The sequence below is a fragment of the Tamandua tetradactyla genome, chromosome 13 (assembly GCF_023851605.1).
Source record: "Tamandua tetradactyla isolate mTamTet1 chromosome 13, mTamTet1.pri, whole genome shotgun sequence".
Lineage (NCBI taxonomy): Eukaryota > Metazoa > Chordata > Mammalia > Pilosa > Myrmecophagidae > Tamandua > Tamandua tetradactyla.
The window spans coordinates 88,535,177-88,558,265 of NC_135339.1; the positions used below are offsets into that span (position 1 = coordinate 88,535,177).

Genomic DNA, 23,089 nt, shown 5'->3' on the forward strand with positions numbered 1-23,089 from the left:
TAATTTGTTAATCTAAAAAGAGAAGCTGCAGCTCCTCACACCAAAGGTAGGTGCAAGGCCACATCTTCAGGACTGTGGAGGGAGGTGGTACACAAGTTAGGTGATGCTTAGCTCAACACACCTGCTGGGGGGAAAAGGTGTAGGCTCTGGTTGTAGCAGGTTAGCTGTGTGCTATGATGGCAGCAACCCAACCCCGTCTCAGGGGAGGAGTGGAGGGGGTTCTTCCCATGTGAAGAGACCATTTGTCAAGACCGAATACCAGTGTGCAGGGCCCTGCAGTGGCCCGTGAGAAGCCATGCTTGAGGTGGGGAGGTCTCTGCTGCAGAAAGGGTCTGGAGAACAGTCAGGGTCGAGTTTTAGATCCTAAGATGAGCAGTCCTCAGAGATATTCTCCAAATAACCTACCCAACCCTCCATGAAGAGTCTGATTTAAACCACTGCTGAAGTATATATATATATATATATATATATATATAAACAAGGGGAGTTAACAAGACTTAAGAGGGCAAGCTGCAAAACAGTACCTTGAATATGATGAGTATGATGCCATCTTGTAAATTTTGTATGTTCATATTAAATAAATGTTTGAGAAAATTTTTACCAAGATATTGTTGGTGGTCTTCTCTGAGGAGCGGTTACAAGGGAACTTTTATTTCCCACTTCAATATTCCTATATTGCTTGATTCTTTTTTTTTAACAACTGGCAGCTATTGCTTTTTTTTGATCAGAAAAAAAAAACATAAATGTTACTGTTGTGGGGAAAATGTACTTAATTGAGAGAATTATCAAATTTATTTTTAGAGTAAGGAAGTAGAAAATTTATTAGGTACATGTGTGAGAAGACATGAGGGCACTCTTGGAAAGAAAAGAGGGGTGAGAGGCAAGAGGCCCCGACACTGTGGTTCCACCTGCTTTTATAAACTTGGTTCCTTCTGCAGTTTTTGTGAACTATTTCGCTACCTTCCCCTTCTTCCACCTTGGTAGGTGCAGGATGGTAGATGACTCACTCAGGTGGGTTGGGTGGCTCCACCCTTTTCCTAGTCATCCCACTTGGGTGGGGGTCGTTTGGCCCCCAGGTGCTATTTGTTGCTGTTCTTCTCAGAATTGTCTTTCTCCTGAGGCCTGATACGTTTTGGACTTTGCCCTTTGCTTATCCAGCTAGGGCCCTAATTCTAACCCTACTTCATTTCCTCCTCAGAGATTTCTAGCTCTCTTAATCTGAAGGGAATTTGGGCTGGTGGCCCAACTTCTGTAGCTGCTTCAAGCTGGCAGTGGGGTTGCAGGCCCTACTTGTGGGAGCATAGAAGTTTCTGGCTATGTTACTGAGGGTGGCTGGTTGAGTATGGGGAACAGGAGTGTAGCCTCCGGTGAGGAGAAGTTTGTTGTGAAACGTTTCTAATTTGGAAGAAACAAACGATGAGAAATTGTATATACCATCTGAACAGATGCAGGAGCAAGACGAAGCTCTAGGTATTCTCTAGAGATTTTAGGAACACTGTTGGTTGGGGCTTGGCATACTGTGGCAGTTTGCAATATCTGGCTGAAATTTGCATGAAATTTGCATGAAAATGACTTCTAGAATGATTTCTTGACTCTATTTGAAATTTCTTAGCCACTGAAATTTCATTCCCCTTTTTTTGTTAACTCTACGATGCAAACACCAGGATTGTCTTTGAGAGTCATGTCTCATGTTGCTGGGGAAACTTACACTGCTGGAAGTCTTGTCCCCTGTCAGGGGGAAGGTAGTGAGCTTGTTTTTAGAGTTTGGCTTAGAGAGAGAGAGAAAAAGAGACAACATTTGAGCAACAAAAGCAGTTCTCTTAGTTTATTTATTATACATGGGCTTAACTTTGCCATTACAGAGATAAATTTCATAAGGGCAAGCCTCAAGATTGAGGGCTTGGATTATTAAATTGGGAGCCTCTTATTGCTTAAGAGAATAGCAAGAATTCCCTAGGTGGAGAAGTTTAATAGCTTCACATTTTTCTCTAGTCTTTTAAGGGACTTGGAAATACTTTTTTATTTTCTGATTAAGATTTTATTCTTTATTCTAAGTTCCATGTCAAATAAAGCTGAATTAGGTTGTCATTGTTGGTGGGTTTTTTTTTTGTTTGTTTGTTTTTGCATGGGCAGGCACTTTGAATGAATTAGGTTGTTTTTATGCTCTGTAATTTTTTCTAAGAATAATAAACATCATGACTTACAACATCTAACATCAGACAGATGAGTATTAGAATATGACATGGACAGTGAGGACATTGTCAAGCTTTTGGAAAATTTCAACAAATTCTAAATATGTGAATTACATTTCACCCATGCAAATTTAGTTAGCAGGATAGAAAATCTCTTAATTATGTAATACTTTTTATGTAATACGTTAGACTAGTTTAGCACCTCAGTTTTACAAGGTGAAAGAACAAATCCTTTGTAACAGTTTTCCTTTAAGTGTGAGAAAACTTGTCTTTTAACAAGACTTGAATTAAAGGATGAGAAGTTTAATATAAACATTTAGACAAAGCATTTAGATGGGTAAGAACCTTTCATTAAGAGTAGAACAATGATCTACATTAGTTTAACCAAATTCCCTTTCTCAAACCTTCCACAACTTTGTATATCAATCTAGGGCTTGTAATCAGCAATGACAACAAACATGGTTTGCTTTCTTAAACCTACAACTTTCCTTTTCCATTCAGGGCTTGTAGTCAGCAATGACCACAAACAAACAAAATTTACTTTCATACTAGGACTATGTTAGTTCACAAAATTAATATATTGCAAGACTGTGCTTTGAGGCAGTTGGAGGTTAGTAAGGTCTACTACTAAGGCATTTTTAAAGATATGGGGATTATGTCATAACCCTTGGGTAGTACTGTCTAAGTGAGCAGAGTGGTAATCTTATCTTTAAAGTACCTGAAGACAGTGTAAAGAGGGATACAAAATATGCATTTTAGAGTCTATGACTGAGAAGCTGAATGCAGGCAGACTACTCGATGGTCTTGCTTCAGGATGCCTTCATCCTATAGAGCCTGGTTTATTTGCTTAAGGATTTATTTTGGGATACTAAGAAGCCTTGATCTAGTAGAGGCCTCAGGGCAAACAAGGGTGTAAACACTAGCTGGGTTTACTAGTCTTAAGGTGGCCCTCAGGGAGTGAGGAGGATCCCTCCCTAGGAGTGGGGTGGGCCATTCCGGAACAATGAGGAATTGTTGGGACACTAGAATGTCTACAAGCTTACAAAGGAGAGGAGTAGTGAAGATTCTAGTTTTGGCTTTACCATCAACTCCCATAAACAGGCAAGTCTGAGTGGAGGTAGAGCCAGAGTGACAGTTTACATTTTTTTTTTTTTTTTTTTTTTGCTTAGGCAGACACCAGGAATTGTAACTGGGTCTCCGGCATGTCAGGCGAGCACTCTGCCCCTGAGCCATGGTGGCCCGCCCAAGAGTGGCAGTGCAGAATAGAGTTAGTGGCTCTATTATTTAGTTAAGAAATCAATAATCTTACCTGCCATGTCAAGTGCTACCCAAGGCTCCTTAAGGTTGATGGTCAGATGTGAAGTCAGCAGAGCCTTAAGCAGCCTTGGGCACCCTCAGTCTTTTTCAGTTGCTGCAGACAAGGCTCTGGGGGCCATCCCCCCCACTTCAGGAAATGGTGGTGGGACCCAATTCTCATGTTGGTGGCCACCTGGGGCAAGGCTCCCAGTGGGACCTGAAGTCAAAGGTTATGTCAAGGTCTCTGGCACTCTGTCTGCTACTGGCCTTCTGATACACAGTTGAAGCAAGGCCCTTGAGGCTTGGGGCCATGATTTGGGTGATCTTGAGGGGACAGGGCATGTTTAACAGTGATTGCAATAAGTTGACCCTGTTCTCTGTTCTTTTGCTTACCTCTCTTTGCCTCTTGCTCCTCAGCCTTGTCTTGCTTGGTAAAGACAGCCTAATAGGTCAATAATGGAAATTTGAAGACCCATGGAGCATTTTTGCAGTTTTCTCTGCATGTCAGGGGCAGATTGGCTGATGAAATGAGTGCCCCGCAAAATCTGACTTTCCTGGGAATCCGAGCTTACATCAGTATACTTCTTTAGGGCTTCCACTAACTTTACCTGGAACAGAACCAGGATTTCTTCTTTCCCCTGAGTGACCTCCTTTAGCTTATTACAATTAACTGGCTTGGTGGTACATTTTCTCACGCCTTTTAGCAAGCAAGTTTTTAAGAGGGATCATTAAGAAGATCTCTAATGGAAATTGAGACACAGGCATAATGCAAACGACAAGTTTCTTTCAGGTCCTTGTTTTGATGGAGAGCTATAATCATTTGGGCTTGGGGAATTTCTGACTCCTTTTCCCTGTTGTTTACAGACTGGAGGATGGTATTGTAATTTGCGAGTCCCATTGGAGGGCTATGCTTCCCTATCTTTTAGCATATATTGACTGTTGGCACTTTTCATTTTCTCTGGAAAAGAAATAGAGAACATTTATTAGGTACACATGTGAAAAGACATACTGGCACCCACGTAAAGAAAAGAGGGGTGAAAGGCAAGAGACTGAATTATCTTTAAATAATTTTAATTAGTAATAATATCAATATCCTGAGTATTTTTGTTTTATTTTTGAAACAATAATAGCATGCTTTCTAGAATCCATTTAACTTCATAGTATTATTATCATTCTTGTTGAGAGAGGTTATGCTCAAATACCTTACATATGCTGATTTTCATTTGTAGGGGTTCTTTCGTAATTTGAGTTTTGAAAGAGATGAACATTTATTCATATACTGCAGTAAGGTAATGTGAGTGAAAACAAATGTTGGTGGTTTAAAAATAATTGCAACTATAAGTGCATATCCCTAAGCATTTTCAGGAAATTTAGCTAGCTGTGAGCGGGGCATGGTAAGTGTGAGAGAAAAGTGGGAAGAGTTGAGGAAGGGGGTTGGAGAGAGTAGACAGGGGGAGGCAATACCCAAAGGAAAGGTGGAAAAGATTGATGTGTTCAAACTGACATCAAAGCTGCACATTTGTAATTAGTTCAAGGAGGGAAAGTAAATCTATTTTCAAATTGCTTATATGTAAGAGTAGAGAATTTTTGGAAGGACAGTAATGGTATAGTAGCTGCCTTTGAATTTTCTGTGTTGAGCAGGATTAGTCAGTGTTTGCCATGGAGAGTGTTTCCATGAATCTTTGATGTTAAACATATCTGGAGCCAAGAAATAGATGAATATGAAAACAATCCCTTACTAGAAGCAGGGGATTTCTTATACAGGACATTATTCTGATAAATGCCACGAACATTGACCGTTATTTATCATTAATACCTGATTTAAAACCCTGATTCTTCTTGTACTGGCTGCAAAAGTGCAATTTATTTTTTGGGTAGCCTATTTAGAATGAGTGAGTTTGGAAAGATTTATGGTTCAAAATTTGTTTTTATATGGTAAGTTCATCTAACCCTTCTGTTTATTCTTTTCTTTTTATTACATACTGTTGCACAAAGCTGTTGAAGAAGCTGGAACATGGTTATAAATTATAAAGGAACGTCATTTGGAGGAATACAGAATGTGTTAATACATAAACAGAAAATTACAATGTTTTCAGTAATAAATTAGAACACTTAAAGATTCCTATTTATCAGGCATAAATATGGATGACAAGGGTTGAAGTTTTTTCCAGAGGGTTTAGTATTAGACTATTCTATTGCTATTAAAATTATCTGACTCATTTTTAGGTTTGCCTTTGCACCAGGCAAGTTGGCAATGCAGATTACCATTAATTTAAGTGTAAGGATATGTCCTTTTTCTTGTGAGGAAGTTCTTTACATCACTTCCCAGGCCACATGCTTGAGGCCTGAATTCAGATGTCCCTAACATGTCCCTTGACACCTTGTTCTTTTTCCTTGAGAGCAATGATCATAATTGTGACATTTTTGTCACTTTCTTCTTTAAGAATACAGACTCAGTGAAAGCAGGAACTGCACATCTTATTTTACGCTATTCTCGGTATGCATCAGTACATGCCAGTATATATCAATATAATTGATATATGTTATTAGTTGGATTGGGAATTTTTATAAGGTTTAATGGAAGATAACTGACAAACCTCAGAGTCAAAAAACAATTGCCATATCCTATGGGATAATGTACATGAATTAGTAGAAGGGCTAACATAATGATTTTAACTCATATAATGTCGGTATTTGGGACGTCTTTGTACAGATTTGAAGTTTATTGCTATCTATTTTCACTCCTACTGCCCGATATGCAGTCTACACACTGATAAGCATTAATAGCTGTAGAAAAAAATATGAGAAGTCATATTGTGTGCTAAGACACTACTTAGCTATCATGCTTAAATTAATTGCAATATATTTTAAGGAGTTATAAAATAGAATCATGGATATTTGAATGATAGTGTATCAGTTCAAATCAAACACTTATTGAGTAGCTGGGGTGATAGAAAGTGAATGACCCTCAAGGAGCTTAGTCTGTGTTTGAATTTTAAGTATCATTGAACAGTAGATAATATTAAATAGGGATAACATGTAGATTTGCAAATTTGAAGCTGAAACACCTTTAGGTAGCATGTTGTAATGGTTGGTTTCATGTGTCAACCTGGCTATCTTATGGTATCCAATTCTTTGGTCAGTCAAGTCCTGGCTTGATTATTACTATGAGGGTATTTTGTGGACTTAAATCATTAGCCAGTTGATTGCATCTGTGGCTGATTACATCTACAGTGAACAAAGGAGATTTCCTTCAGCAATGAGAGGAGTATCTACCTCCAATCAATTGGATGCCTTAAAGGGAGAACTGAGGATTTCAGCGATCAGAAGGAAAATTTCTGTTCCTATTTTAGCCAGCCAGCTTCTTGGGAATTGATTGTCACCTTCACCATAGTTCCCAACGTACAGATTCTGCTGAAGAATTCAACATCACCTTTGATTTTCCAACTTGCAGCCTGCCCTATGGAATTTGGATTTGTCAATCCTCAGGGTTGTATGAGCAATTCCTATAAATAGCTCTCTTACTTTTATCTGACTAATACAGATTTTGGTATCAGGAGTGGTTCTTGGAAAATAAAATTTTACAGATAAGATTTCTGATTTGGTTCTCGGGTTTTTGGAATTGGCTCTCTAATGCAATTAGATTAAATGCCACTAAAGATTCTATTTCCAATGATCAAGATGGCTCTAACCATCCATGGTGTGAATTGGCCATAGAGATACAAAAAACATCACCACTGGATACTGCTATCCAAATGCTTATAAGACGCAGGGCTCTGGGTGAAAGTGTATCTGATACATTAACAGAGTTTTGTGGAATTAAAAAGTGTGATGGGGTACACGGGTGGTTCAGTGGTAGACTGCTCGCCTTCCAGGTGGGAGACCAGGGTTCAATTCCCAGACCATGTACCCCCCCCCCCCACCAAAAAAAAAGTATGATGATGTTATCTAGTTGTTCCTAAATACACTGAATATAGTTGTTAAAGAAAGGGATGATTCAAATCTTCAGATTCCAAGGACAAGCACTACATGAAGGACATGAAATCTCCTTTGTGTGCCTTGAAAGAAACCCTTATTTATTGTAACTGCAGGTTTGAGATTTCTGAAAATCAGATGCAGAGTCTCAAAGTATAAGTGGTTGAATTGCAATGAAAATTGAATTCCCAACCCTGCAGGGTATCTGCTGTTAAAGTGAAGGCAATGATTTAGGAAAGAATAGGATTGTGATCATTGGAAGGGGGGCATATAGACGATGACGATGATGATGATGGTAGGGACTTCAGAGCCCTATATCCTGCAGTCTTCTTTACCAGGTAAACCTGTAACTGCCTCCCTGAGGAAACAGGCCTCAGACCTCGGTCTGAAGAGATTAACCCTGTTTCATAAGATGAAACCATAATGGAGTGCCCTGAGGTGGTTGGCTTGTAAGTCACTGCTAATTCCTCTCATGACCCAACCCTCTCACTATTCTTTTCTTTCAGATCTAAAACTAGATTGTGGTCCCAACAAAGATCCAAAAAATGAGGTACAAAGTGTCACTTATGAGAAGGTACACTACACTCCAAAGGAACTATATGGTTTTCCCACTTTATATAGACAAAAATCAAGAGAATACACATGGGAATAGATATTAAAGGTGTGGAATACAAAGTTGGATCAGCTACATTTATTGATATGAACACATTAAGCAGAGATTCTGGATTCCTTGCTGTAACTCGAAGGTTTATAAGGACTCAAACAGTTCATTTAGGTGGTTAGCTAAAGCATGGATCAAAAGGTGACTTACATTACCTGAAGTCAAAATGCCAAAACTTCCTTGGTATAATGTAGATGAGGGCATCCAAAGGCTTAATTGGAAAGTTAAATGTGGATTTATCATGTAAGACCTACTCACCTAACCCAGAAATGTCCAGAGGACACAACCTTCATCAGAACTTTGAGGAATAAAGTTGTGAGAGCAGCTCCATCATCCCTGAAGAGCCCTGTAGCAAGTCTTCTGTATAGGTCCGATATAACAGTGGGAAATGCTGCCATTGAACTTGGGTCCTTAAACATAATGGGAATAGCTGGATCCCATGTTGGCGGGAGCCAAATGGCAATATTTAATCACCAAAGATGTAATGGACAGCGGAGTCATAGCAGTAATCAAAATAGTCTGACTCATGGAGACCTATGGCATTAACTGGTAGAAGTAAAAATAGATGGGCAGCCCACTAAATTATTAGTGGGCTAATAATATATAATAATATATAATTATTATATAATAATAATTCTGTATAAGCAGAAGATTTCTAGGTCAAGTGAACAAAAATCTAACTTAATTCACAAAAGTGGAGAGCCATGGGTCCTCAGTCTATCCCCTGATTTGAGGTAGTTTATAGTCCCAGACCCCTTGAATGAAGGGGAGGCTGTGTCACAATGGGAAAGGACCCTGTTATACTGCCAAAAATTTATACTGTTACTGTTCTCCCAGCCTTTCTTGAAAGACCTTCAGTTTTTGATCAAGGTGACTGTGCACTGGGGAAAAGGAAGTATCAGACCTTTTGGAAATTATTAGATACTCAAATGTCACTGTAGTCTATCACTCAGAGTAGGGGTTTATGGAGATCAGGTGACCCATGGAGTTTTAATTTGGGTCCATATCACAGTGGATTCAATGGATCTCTGGATTCATTCTGTGGTTGTTTCCTCAGTTCTGAGATAACATGATTGAAATAGACATATTTAGTAACTGGCAGAATATCCACATTGGTTCCCTTACCTGTGGAGTGAGGGCTTTTATGGTAGAAAAGCCAAGTGGAAGCCATTAGAACTGCTTCTACTTAGAAAAATAGGAAGTCAAAAGCAATACTGCATTTATTAGTGCAACCATCAAAGACGAAGGATGCGGTGGTGGTGATAACCACCACAACTCCATTCAACTCTCCTATTTGGCCTGTACAGAAAACAGATTGGTCATGGAGAATGACAGTGGATTATCATAAACTTAAGGGGGTGGTAACTCCAATTGTAGCTATTGTTCTAGGTGTAGTATGCTTGCTTGAGCAAGTCAGCACATCCACTGGTGCCTGATATGCAGCTATTGAGCTGGCAGATGCTTTTTTCTCCACATCTTTTAGTAAAGACCACAAGAACCAGTTTGTTTTCAGCTGGAAAGACCAGCAATACACTTCACTGACCTATTTCAGGAGTATATGGACTCTCCACCCTATGTCATAATCTAATCCACAGGGACCTTGCTTGCCTTTCCTGTCAGTGAGACATCACACTGTCCATTATATGATGGCATTATGCTGATTGTACCTAGGGAGAAAGAAGTAGTAACTCCTCTAGATTTCTTGGTAAAGCATTTGTATGTCAAAGAGTAGGAGATAAATCCAACTAAGATTCAGGAACCTTCACCCTCAGTGAAATTTCTAGGCATCCAGTGATGTGGGGCACGTTGAGATATCTCTTCTAAGGTAAAGGATAAACTGTTGTATCTGGTCCTTCCTACAGCTGAAAAAAAAGATGCATATTTGGCCTCTGGATTTTGAAGGTAGCATATTTCTCAACTGAGTGTGCTGCTCCAGGCCATTTACTGAGTGACCTGAAAAGATGTTGGAGAACTTTACACCTTGATCAAGTTCCAATTTATGGGCCACCCTATGGAATTCAGATTTTCTAATCCCCAATGATCATCTGAGCCAATTCCTATAATAAATCTCTTAATATTGACCTGTGTGTATGTGTGTGTGTGTGTATAAATCTTGTCAGTTCTGTTTCTCTGGTGAACCCTAACTAATATACATTTTATGATAGTTTTGAAATATACGTTACCTGGATACCCTTACTTAGGAGATGGTTAAGACAAGAATAAGGATGGAACTGTATTCTTGCTTGCAGTACCTTGTTTCTTTTATTAAATAAGTCAGGTATAGAATATATATCGAAGAATATTATGAAAATTCACTTCCTGCACCCAGCTTACAAAACAAAATGCTGCCAATAAAATCATTTTTCTGTTCATTTCCCTTCTTCCTTCTACTGATATATATAGAGTTAGTTTTGTTTTTCCGAACTTTAAGTAAATTCTCATTTTTTACATATTTTACAGCTTTTGTGATTCAACTTTTATCCCCAGATTTTTTCATGGGAATATATTTATACCCAATTAATTTAAACTTTACTCTTAACATTTAAAATTCAAGATGTAGCAGTGGTTATGATTTCCATGGCATATTGATTTGGAATACATTTTTGATTTATGGTTGCTATAAATAGTCAAACCATGATTAATTGCCCTGAGGAGACAATTAATTGCTATATAGTGTCTATAATTCTGATGCAGGTTATTTATGTTGTTTTCAATTTTTCCCAAATACAATGTTGCTATGAATATTACTGCCCTTCTGATTTTGGGCCCACTGCATGGACAATAACTAGGAGTGGAATTGCTGGCTGGTAGAGAGGCCGCCCCCTGAACTGCACTGATCTGTGCCACATTTTTCTGCAGCGAAGTTTCTGATGTTATGGTTATGCCAGCAGTTTGCAGCGTCCCCGCTGGGGTAGCACAGCACTGGCAATGTGATGCTTCCCACGGAATGGTGTGCTTGGAAGTGGGTGAGACAGGAAAGTTTCAGTTTCCACAATGGAAAACTTTTTCAGCTGTTAAATAATCCAGGTTGGGTGGAGGGTGGAGGTGGGTGCAAGTATAGATAACTGATGAAGCTGGGTGATGGGTCCAGGAGGACTCACTATACTACTTTTCTATGTGTTTGACATTTTTTAATAATAAAATACAAAAGCCATTTTAGCTCTTAAATTTATTTTGTTCTGAATTGTTTTCTTTGAATACAGTTTAGGATTGGAATAGAAAAGGATTGAGTAACGTACAGAGCTATCTACAATCTATAAGTAAACCAGTTTATCACTCTGTAATAGCACAGGGTGTTATCATTACATGCTTGTCCCCTGCTTTTATAATTAAAATGGTACATCACAGTTAGTTTGTTCTTTTTTAATTGCTAGAAACCTTAAACATTTTCTTAATCTTGTTTACTGGTTGTCAAAATTTTCTTATTTTTTAATTTTTCCTTCTTGCCTTAGCACTTTCCTCTATTAGGGTTTTATAAGACTCTCTTTTATAAGAGCATAGAGTTGTTTTGTGGGATTAAATTTATTTTAGCTGTATTTTGAAGGGAAAGAGAAACCATCATCACTGTATTGATATTTTGGTATTTGGTTTAAAAACTCCTTCTTTAGTATATATTCATGGGCAAGCACAGACAGGCATATTATGTGATAATTTTAAAATTCAAGATGTAGCAGTGGTTATGATTTCCATGGCATATTGATTTGGAATACATTTTTGATTTATAGTTGCTATAAATACATAGTCAAGCCATGATTAATTGCCCTGAGGAGGCAAACCCCACTGTTCTTTACCTAGCCTTCCCTTCAGTGTGCTGTCATCTTCATTATATGCCATCTGCCACTAGAGTTCATTATATGCCACCATACCATAAGGTCAATAAAATTTGACCTTAGTAAATTTTGGAAGGACAGGGAGTCTGCACTCCTGCTTCGTGTTGTTATATATTTATATAATGAATATACTCATCTTTGCTTTCTCTTTTCATCATTTCCTCACAATTGCTAATTCTAACACAGAGTATGTTCACCCATTCTCTCTGTATCTTTTGAAATATGGTCAACTGCTTATCATTAGGATAGTGAGTAATCTGAAAATTTTTTTTAACTATTCCCTTATTTTGTGTCTGCTCTGACTAGGTCGGTGGATTTCTATTTTATACTACTGTAATACCTTTTCTTTTTAATTTAAAGCCTAATATAGTACAGTGGTTTGCTTCAACTTTATGGTATTCCATGTTTAAACTTGTACTTTGTAAGTAAAAGCTTTTTAATATGCATTTCTGTTATATTTGAAAGCCATATTTTATGCCATCTTCTGAGTATTACAGGGACTGAATGGTGAGAGTGTATGAAGCCCTTCATTATTTCATATTCATATTTATTACTTGACATATGGCAACGGGGCATCAAATTGTTTTATTTGTTAGATTTGCATAAGAGCTTTCTTATAAAAACTTTTATGGTGTACTTCACTTACATTCTCATACATTTGTCCTTTTGAGGTAGTCCTTGTAGTTTTCTTGTTCTTCCTTTTTCTTTTTTTCGGGAAACTCTTAAGATAAGAAAAATTTGCTGTGATGGAAAAAGCATATCAAATATTTAAAGGAACCCCACAAAATTAAAAGAAGGTGTTTTGTTTTGTTCTCAGTAATGTTTAGAGAAGTGAAAATTTAAGCCTGAGTTTGTGCCATGAGATTATGTGTCTAGCTAAATTTGGACACTGGTTATCAGACTTAAAAAAAACAAGGAACACCTTGTAAAAAAATCTCATACTTTGTTATAGCCAGGATAAAAAATAGAGTTCTAAAACTTTCTTACTAAAAGTAGCATTTGAATTGTGTGTCTAAATGTGTTTGTGGGCGTGTTTTTATATATTTCACAAAATTTGTATAAAACTTATGCAAACAATTCCTGAAATAATGCTTCCATTATGTGGATATAAACATCCGGGTTGTATTGTAAAGATTAAAAGTTCAAGTGCTACCCTGACACCTTTGAGTATCCCAGGGCCCCAACAGCTCTACCATGAGTTCTCTTGCTCTCAGCAGGTATGACCCCCACCCCCAAAGGGGAAGACTCCCCTGGCCTCTAGTTTCCCCATCAGCCAGGCCAGCTGCTCTCCACTGGGTCCTCAACCCAACAGGCTTCACCTCCCTGCAGCCAGCAGGGAGGCACTTGCATCCTCTGCAGGGACCAGCGTCACCCACCCTCTTGTTACTGATCCTGCCTCCCACGGCCCCTCCTAGTTCCCTCTGCTCCCCAGTGGACCCCCTGTGCGGCCCTATGTGACAGGCTGCGTCTCCCTCCCTGGACTGCGAGTTTATGGGACAAATACCCTGCTGCCAGGCTTATCCGTTCAGTGCTCAGTGTCGCACATTTGGCCATGTCTTACGGCTTAGGGCAGGGTACTCCTCCAGCACCAAAGGGGTGAGTGAGAGATGATCAGGATACCGATTAAATAATCAAGTAGCAAAATACCGATTAAACAATCAAGTAGCAAAAACATCAACTTTCAAGTTTTTCAAAATGTTCACTTTAGTCACTTAGGAAAGTTGTCTTACAGCCAGGGGATTAATTCTTAGGGTGAAGTGAGTCAGGGCTGCTGTTGTAGACACACTTGCTTCCTCTCTATAATTCCAGTTTTACTCTGTAGGACTTGGGAATGATAACATGTAAGAATAGAGGAGGTTGTTGAGCTCTTGGTAGCAAACTCAATTTAGAGTACTGTCTCAACAGGGTGTGTGTTCCCTGCCCTAAGTACAATCTTTTCAGATTTATCTAGGAGTTATCTCACTACTTATTTTACCCACCTTCTGTAACCTTTTCCTTACCTGTTAATGTGACTCTCTCCTGCTCCACTTGCCATGTGAATGGGGAGGAGCACCTGGCTGACTCCTGGGGGAGTCAACCCCTCATGGGGGCTAAAGGTGAGCATCAGCCACGCAAACCTCTCTGCCTCCTTGGTTGCCATTTAGGGCTGTCGTTGTCCTCTCAGGCTACCTGCCCTCTCGTGGACTGGGTTTCCGAAGCCCAGCACCTTCCTGGCCCCCGATGCCACACGGGAGTCCCCCTCACCTCTTCGTCCTGTTTACAGCATCCCTGCACTTTGTTCAGGCAGCTACCTGGCTTGTTTTCGCTGCTGTTTTGGTTAAATTTTCTTGCTCATTTAAACATTTCCTCGGGGTTCAAGCCATTTCACAGGCTAAGCCTAATGTAAAATGAATGTGTTAAGGAAATCTGGAGAACAAACTAATAAAATAATGTTTTTTCCCCGGGCCAACGCTTTACACATCTGCGCCTGGGAAGTGATATAGTTCACGGTACAGAGGAGGGACTCCCATGCCAGGCTGCCTGCACTGTGGTCCCTTCTGCTGGTTACTGCTGTGTGACCTTGGGCAAGGCACGTAGGCTTCCTGTGCCTCAGGTTCTTCATCTCCAAAACGGGACCATGAAGATCCGCTCTGCGGGGTGCCATGGGGAATGCTGAACGAGTGAGTAAAGGTAAAGCATCCGCAGCAGCGCTGGCCCCAAGTAAGCGTCATCATTGCCCCTGTCCCCTAGGGGCTGGGCCTGGGACTTGCACGCCAGTGGGCTCTCACCCAAGCCCCGTGTGCCCTCATCACAGTGATGTTTACACTTTGGCAAACTACAGACTTCTAAAACTGCTTTCTTTGTCTCTGGGAGAGGAGGAGGGCGCTATGTGAGAGTGTCAACATAAAGAAATTCCTGGTTTCATTTCTAGATATTCTGTGCTTCTGTTGGTTCTAGTACCTTGTCACCAAGCACCTAACCTTTTCACTAATTTGATCTTGAAACTGGTCTACTTTCGTAACGTCATTATCCTGATTCTTTCTTGAATTATGGATTTCCAGAATTTTCTTGGATTTAACAGAAGCTATGAGAGCTGGCATAGCAGCAAAGAAGAAAATGGTTGAATTAACAGGATGGCTTTTGCACCATTAGTGCTAACACTGTTGAGAGATTGGCCTAAACCAGCATCCTAAAATATGTATATTTATAGGCTATGACAAAATCACCAGAATTTTTATATAAGACAAATACACAAACTCTGTATAGGTCAATATTTATTAGGATTGAAACACACCTGTCAAATTGGCCACTAAACAAGCAAACAAAATTGGCCTCATCCGCGTTTATTTTTTTGCAACCCCCAAACCTACAGTGTGGCCAGAAGCTTCCACCTGATGAGGACGTCCATTCACGCCCTGGCCACCCTGCTCCTTCTGGTGTCCTTAGCTTTCTGCCAAAGCCACTCTTGACTAAGTGGAGATTTGCATCTCATTAAGTGCTTTTTTTTTGTCACCAAAATGATGCTGCTACAGGCTATCACTGATGGTCAGCGCACTAGCCTTTGGTGTTCCTGGGTGAGCAAAGTGGGGCCTAATGTGTGATTTTGTAATAGCCAGTGAATCGAAAAAGCCTCAGGTAGGGTTAAATTTGGACCATTCTTTAAAAAGAGTAACAGTAAATCAGCTTTCCAAGTACCAAACCTTCCCAGGCTCTGTACCAGACCTGAAGGGCTGATGCATGGCAGGGAAGGGTCTGGAAGTGGAAACTGGGCATGGTGCCAGGGGTGGTGGTGGACCAGTGATGGCCAGTGCCAAGCCCACCGATGGAGGACTCTTGTGACTCACCCGTATCAATGCTTAGTAAAGAGCAAGGCTTGAGAAACCTACATATCTTGGAATATGAGCTTTTTATTCCTTATGTCAATTTATGGTGAACCTTTTGTTTGTCCCTTTTGAAATTTGACATTGACTTTAAAATTTATTACCCATCCTGATTTCTAGTGTGATTCTAAGCCAGATGTCTTTGAGATTAGAATTATCACTTGGTTTCTAATTCTTCTGGGTGTTAAAAAAAAAATCCTCATCTTTGAAATGGCTTTAGAAGGCTTTGAAAATAAAATGAGTTGCTCAATCATGGAGTTATGTTGTGAGGACGTGAGACATCATTATATTCACCAGCCGAAATTACTAGTACTGTACCAAAAGACCAGTGTCTAGCATGTAGGAGATGTTTGTTAGTTCCCTCCCCCACACATGTTAATTAGTAATTAGAACATTGAAATAAGTTCGCTAAGAAAACCAGCAGTCCTTTAGAGTGATGTGTACCATTTACTTTAGTTATTTAAAAAATTAATATTTAAAATATGCCAAAAAGTATTACAGATTATAATGCATCCAAACTTACCATATGGGTTTAAAATGTTAACATTTTATCATACATTTTATATTCTTTTAAGAAATAAAAGACTACTGGTCAGACACTCTCCCGCCTCCCCTCAAACCTCGGTCCCCTTCACAGCATTGTTGAGATAACCCTCTTCTGGCACTGTGCATTCTTTCCATCTGCATTTTAAAATTTTACCACATATCTGTATATCCATAAATAATTTATGGAATTGTTTGTTCTAAAATTTATATAGGCAGTATAATGTATCCTTCCTTCTTTTAGCAACCTTTTTCCCTTACTAAGTTTTGAGTTTGATCTGTGTTGATACATGTAGATCGAGTTCATTTTAGCTGCTCTTTAGTATTCCATTGTATGAAACATTCCATGATTTGTTTAGATACTTTATACATATTATTATTCACCACAAAACCCTTTGAAGTAAATATTTTTGACTCAACTTCAGAGCTTGGAGTAAAACCCAGGTTTGTCTAATTCTATTGTGCCATGCTTTATATGAATATCAGGAAAATAAAATTGAAAAGTGAGCTTCCAGGCTACAATTCAGTGACCTCAACACACAGAAGGTTGGTGGCTGTAGGCGGCCCTGGGCTAGGGTGGGCCAGACCAGGCAGCCCCATCTTCTTCACTGAGGCCCCGCTGCCAGATGCTCTGCGTCTGCTGACAGCAGCAGGTCAGCAACTTGAGTCCTTGATGCGAGGGAAACACAAGATGCTTTTCTTTTCGAAGAACCCATGTGATAAGTCAACAATGTTTTGCAGCCTGAAGGGCACTGAGGTGTAAGGAAGGGAATAAAAGAAGTGGAGGACATGGACCCAGTCCTCAAGGAACTTAAAATCTAGCAGGGGATGTAAAAGTAACAAACAGAACAACTGCCAGCTAAGCTGCTGGGGGCCAGCTGTACCATATTCCTAGGCTCCCAATTTTCACAGGGTTTTTTGGTTATCTTTTGCCAAAAGGGGATACTATATATTTTATATATATGTAAAATATTATATAAAAATATATAATATTATATATTTTTCTCTGCATATTGACTTCTCATTCAACAATACCTTATGGAAATGCTCTCAAGGCCCTTATTGCTAGGTCATAATGTTTTGCCATTTTGCAGACTGTAGCAGTCAATGTCCTCATGTGTACCATGTGTGTCCCCGTGCATACTGATTCCTGCAGGAGAGACCCCAGGACTGGGACGGCTGGATGGAAGGATATAGGCATTCTAAATTTTTATATATGCTGCCATATTGCTTTCTAAAAAGGCTGTAATACATCTTTTCCTACAACCAATGTTTAAGAGTATCATCTCCCTACATTGTTAGTCCCAATAGTTACATGTCTTTTTTTTTCAATTTTTTATTAATTAAAAAAAAATTACAAGAAAGAAACACAAACATTCTTAATATATGCTTATTCCATTCTACATATATAATCAGTAATTCACAATATCATCACATAGTTGCATATTCATCATCATGATCGTTTCTTAGAACATTTGCATCAATTCAGAAAAAGAAATAAAAAGACAACAGAAAAATAAAACGAAAACAGAAAAAAAAATTTTACATACCATACCCTCACCCCTCCCTTTCATTGATCACTAGCAATTCAAACTAAATTTATTTTAACATTTGTTCCCCCTATTATTTATTTTTATTCCATATGTTCTACTCGTCTGTTAACAAGGTAGATAAAAGGAGCATCAGACACAAGGTTTTCACAATCACACAGTCACACGTGGAAGCTCTATCATACAATCATCTTCAAGAAACATGGCTATGGGAGCACAGCTCTACATTTTCAGGCAATTCTCTCCAGCCTCTCCATTATATCTTGGATAACAAGGTGGTATCTACTTAATGCGTAAGAATAACCTCCAGGATAAACTCTCGACTCCATTTGGAATCTCTCAGCCATTGACACTTTGTCTTATTTCACTCTTCCCCCTTTTGGTCAAGAAGGTTTTCTCAATCCCCTGATGCTGAGTCTCAGCTCATTCTAGAGTTTTTCTCAATCCCTTGATGCTGAGTCTCAGCTCATTCTGGGATTTCTGTCCCACGTTGCCAGGAAGGTCCACACCCCTGGGAGTCATGTCCCACGTAGACAGGGGGAGGGTGGTGAGTTTGCTGTTGTGTTGGCTGGAGAGAGAGGCCACATCTGAGCAACAAAAGAGGTTCTCTTGGGAGTGACTCTTAGGCCTAATTTTAAGTAGGTTTGACCTATCCTTTGTGGGGTTAAATTTCATATGAACAAACCCCAAGAGTGGGGGCTCAGCCTATAGCTTTGGTTGTCCACACCGCATGTGAGAATATCAAGAATTAAGCTTAGGAAGGTTGAATTCCGCCCCCCCCCCCCCCAATCTCATCATTCCCTGAAGGGGACTTTGTAAATACTTTTCCACTCACTGATCAAATCACTCTGGGATTCATTGGTGCACCACCCTGAACAAACCAACAAAATCTCATGTCCTACCCAAGATTCCATGTACTTATGGTGTTCAACCAACTATCTACATAAGTTATATTAGGTGATGCACTAGTCAAAATATAAATTTTGTACCAAATAAACATTTTTTGCTTTAGTCTCACACATAAGTTGAAATTTTAAAATATTATATTACCATCTATTTTCAGCACCCTGCAGTATTGACATTCCTTTGTTGTTCCTCATGAAAAAACATTTTTAAAATTTGTACATTTAGTCACTATCGTTATACACTCTAGGCATTCCTAGATTATACCATCTCAATCTTTATCATCTATCTTTCTTTCTGATTTCATTTATGCCCCCAGTCCTCCTCCCTCTATCATTCTCACATTCAGCTTCATTCAGTGTTTTAACATAATTGTATTACAGTTAGGTAGTATTGTGCTGAGTTTTTACATTCAGTCCTGTTGCACAATCTGTATCCTTTCAGCTCCAGTTACCCAATATCTTACCTTATTTCTGTCTCCTGATGGTCTCTGTTACCAACGAAATATTCCAAGTTTATTCACTAATGTCAGTTCATATCATGAGACCATACAGTATTTTTCCTTTTGTTTTTGGCTAATCACACTCAGCATAATCTCCTTAGGGTCCATCTGTGTTGTTACACACTTCATAACTTTATTCTGTCTTACAGCTGCATAATATTTCATCATATTATATACCACAGTTGTTTAGCCACCTGTCTGTTGATGGACATTTTGGCTGTTTCCATCTCTTAGTAATTGTAAATAATGCTGCTATATACATTGGTGTGCAAATGTCCATTTGTGTCCTTGCCTGCATGTCTTTTGAATAGAGACAGCATATAGATGGGTCCTGTTTTTTAATCCATTCTGCCAGTCTATGTCTTTTGATTGGGGAGTTTAATCCATTAACATTTAGTGTTATTACTGCATGGGTCGTACTTTCTTCTACCATTTTGCCTTTTGGATTTTATATGTCATATCTAATTTTCCTTCTTTTTACCTTTACTCATAGTCTTCCTTTCTACACTCTTCTCCATATCTCTTCTCTCTTCTGTCTTTTCATATCTGTCTCTAGTGCTCCCTTTAGTATTTCTTGCAGAGCTGGTCTCTTGGTCACAAATTCTCTCAGCGATTTTTTTGTCTGAAAATGTTTTAATTTCTCCCTCATTTTTGAAGGACAGTTTTGCTGGATATAGAATTCTTGGTTGACAGTTTTTCTCTTTTAATAATTTAAATATATCATCCCACTGTCTTCTCGCCTCCATGGTTTCTGTTGAGAAATCTATGCATAGTCTTATTGGGCTTCCCTTGTATGTGATAGATTGCTTTACTCTTGCTGCTTTCAAGATTCTCTCTTTCTCTTTGACCTCTGACATTCTGATTAGTAAATGTCTTGGAGTACATCTATTTGGATCTATTCTCTTTGGGGAATGCTGCACTTCTTGGATCTGTAATTTTAAATCTTTCATAAGAGTTGGGAAATTTTCAGTGATAATTTCCTCCATTACTGTTTCTCCTCCTTTTCCCTCCTCTTCTCCTTCTGGGATACCCACAACACGTATATCTGTGCGCTTCATATTGTCTTTCAATTATCTGAGTCCCTGCTCGTATTTTTCCATTTTTTCTCTATATTTTCTTTTTCTTGCCGGATTTCAGATGTTCCATCCTCCAGTTCACTAATCCTATGTTCTGTCTCTCAAAATCTGCCATTGTAGATTTCCATTGTTTTTTTCATCTCTTCTACCGTGCCTTTCATTCCCGTAAGTTCTGTGATTTGTTTTCCAGACTTTCGATTTCTTCCTTTTGTTTATTCCTTGCCTTCTTTATATCCTCCCTCAATTCATTGATTTGGTTTTTGATGAGGTTTTCCATGTCTGTTTGTATATTCTGAATTAGTTGTTTCAGCTCCTGCATCTCATTTGAATTGTTGGTTTGTTCCTTTGACTGGACCGTATCTTCAGTTTTCTTAGTGTGATTTGTCATTTTTTACTGGTGTCTAGGCATTTAATTACCTTAAATAGTTTATTCTGGAGATTGCTTTCACTTCTTTTACCTAGGATTTTCTTGCTGGGTGAATTTGTTGTCTATCTGTTCTTTGACATTCAGTTCAACTTTTTCTGGACCTCTAGCATAAGTTTTGTTTAACAGAGGAGAAAATTTCAGTTCTTGTTTTCTTGTTTCTTGCCCTGCTTGTATGGTGCCTTCCCCCCACACCCACTTAGAAGGATCTACTTAGGTATTATAGACCCCAGCTGGATTTTCCCAGACCAAACTGGCCTCCTATCAGGAGCAAAGAGTCACCTGCATCGGTTTTCTCTGAGGGTGAGACTCAGCAGGTTGACAGACTTTCCTGTGAAGTCTCTGGGCTCTGTTTTTCTTATCCGGCCCAGTATGTGGAGCTTGTCTGCCTGCTGGTCCCACCAGCATAAGATGATGTGGTACCTTTAACTTTGGCAGACTCTCCCTGCTGGGGGTGTGGTGGAGACAGAAGGACAGGTTGTAGGCTGGTTTTAATGGCTTCAAATTACCAAGCCCTGGTGTCTGAATTCCTCAAGGGATGGATCCCACCTGAGTTGGGCTTCACCCCTCCCCTGGGGAAGGCACAGACTCCAGATAAGCCCTCTAACGAGCTTGTTTCTGCCTATGCCTGGGGCAGTTGCAGCCTGGGAAGCCCTGCCACTGAATCCAAAGGCAGTTAAGCCTTTGTAGAAACATAGCCACAAAAACCTTTGTTTCCTTCTTTTCTTTTTCTTTGCCGTCAGCCCTGCCCCCTTGGCACTGGGGAAAAAATGAGTGACCTTCGCTTTGACCAGGTTCACCTGAGCTGGGGGCCTATTTTTAGTAGTCAGAATTTGTTAATTAATTCCACAATTGGCATTTGGTTGGGCTCAGCCCCTGCCGCTGGTAAAGTCTCTTTCCTTTCCCCTCTGGGAAGCAGCCTGTGGGGGAAGGGCGCCAGCCGCCACAGCTTGGGGAACTCATGGTTCTGGGGGCCTCGCAGCCGATCCAGCTGCTCCAGACTGGGGTACGCTGAGTGTCCGTTCACTGACGTGGCCCCAGGAGCTGTTCTGTACAGTTTCTGGTTATTTAGTAGTTGTTCTGGAGGATGAACTAAAATGCGCACATTGTTAAGCTGCCATCTTGGCCCGGAAGTCTTGTTATGTGTCTTTTTAATTGAGACTGACCGAAATAAAATAAACCCCGTAAACTGTGTGACCATTAAGGGAGTATAAGTTTTTTTTTCGTGTATCATGTTGACCAACTGTATTTGCTGTTTGTATGTTGCTTGTCTTTGCCTGGTTTCCTAGTTTTACAAGCCTTTTTTTTTTTTCGGGTCAGTTTGTAAGAGGTTTTTATATGTAATGGACACCAACCTTTCTCATCTATGCTGCTGCTCTTGGGAGCAGGTATGCCATTGGTCTCTTGGCTTTGTTTATGGTATCTTTGCCAGCTGGTTCACTGAAGGATTATAGCAGCAAACTGGGTTTCATCAGTTCAAAGAGCAACCTCGTTAGTTTAATATGTTGACCAATGTTTAGGCAGGGCCACAGGTGATGTATGGTATTGACAAGTGTGGTACAATCTGCTCATTAAAGAACATGGTCGCTCACTATGTCAGCTGATTTTTGTATCCATCTTTTCAAGCCCCTGGGAAGTATGTTTATGTGTCCGCCTATCCCTGAGAAACTGTAACACACTCAGTGGGGGCTCCCTTCCTTATGGAAATTGTGTCTGAAATACTGTACCTTTCTTTTGTAGGAATCACACCATCCTCAAAGCCTCACCCACCTGTTGTGGGCAAAGTGACTCATCACAGCATTGAATTGTACTGGGATCTTGAAAAGAAAGCTAAACGGCAAGGACCCCAGGAGCAATGGTGCAGGTTTTCCATTGAAGAAGAAGACCCCAGAATGCACACTTATGGCATCATTTATACGTAGGTGCAATGTTGACTTGCTTAAATTTTGCTTTCATTTCCTGATTAGCAGGAGTGATTTCTGTTGTCTCTAAGAAGCCACTACTTGTTTTGAAATTAAAGAATGAGTCAACGTAATTTATTTTCATACTCTTTATGAATTATAATTTTTGGACAAAAAGCTTTAGCAGTAATTTAGGAATGAAACATCCTAGGTCTCTGAGAGCTTCTTTGCCTTCAGAAATATTCTAATGGTATATTTTAAAAATCTAAAGTATAGAGATAGAATTAAAAGGTAGTTTGATAAAAGGAGAAGGGTTTCCCACGAGGCGATTTTGTTCACAGATGTGGGACATAAACTTGTCAAATTCCCTGACCTC

The 23,089-nt window shown here is 39.5% G+C and overlaps 1 protein-coding gene across 2 annotated transcripts in view; it reads left to right on the forward strand.

The window, feature by feature from the left end:
• FANK1 (fibronectin type III and ankyrin repeat domains 1) overlaps positions 1-23,089 on the forward strand; it is a 143,822-nt gene that overhangs the window by 68,173 nt on the left and 52,560 nt on the right. For both annotated transcript variants that reach the window (XM_077126388.1, XM_077126389.1), the window contains exon 2: positions 22,553-22,730. In XM_077126388.1, the coding sequence (XP_076982503.1) occupies positions 22,553-22,730 (178 nt within the window). The remainder of the gene's footprint in view (positions 1-22,552; positions 22,731-23,089) is intronic.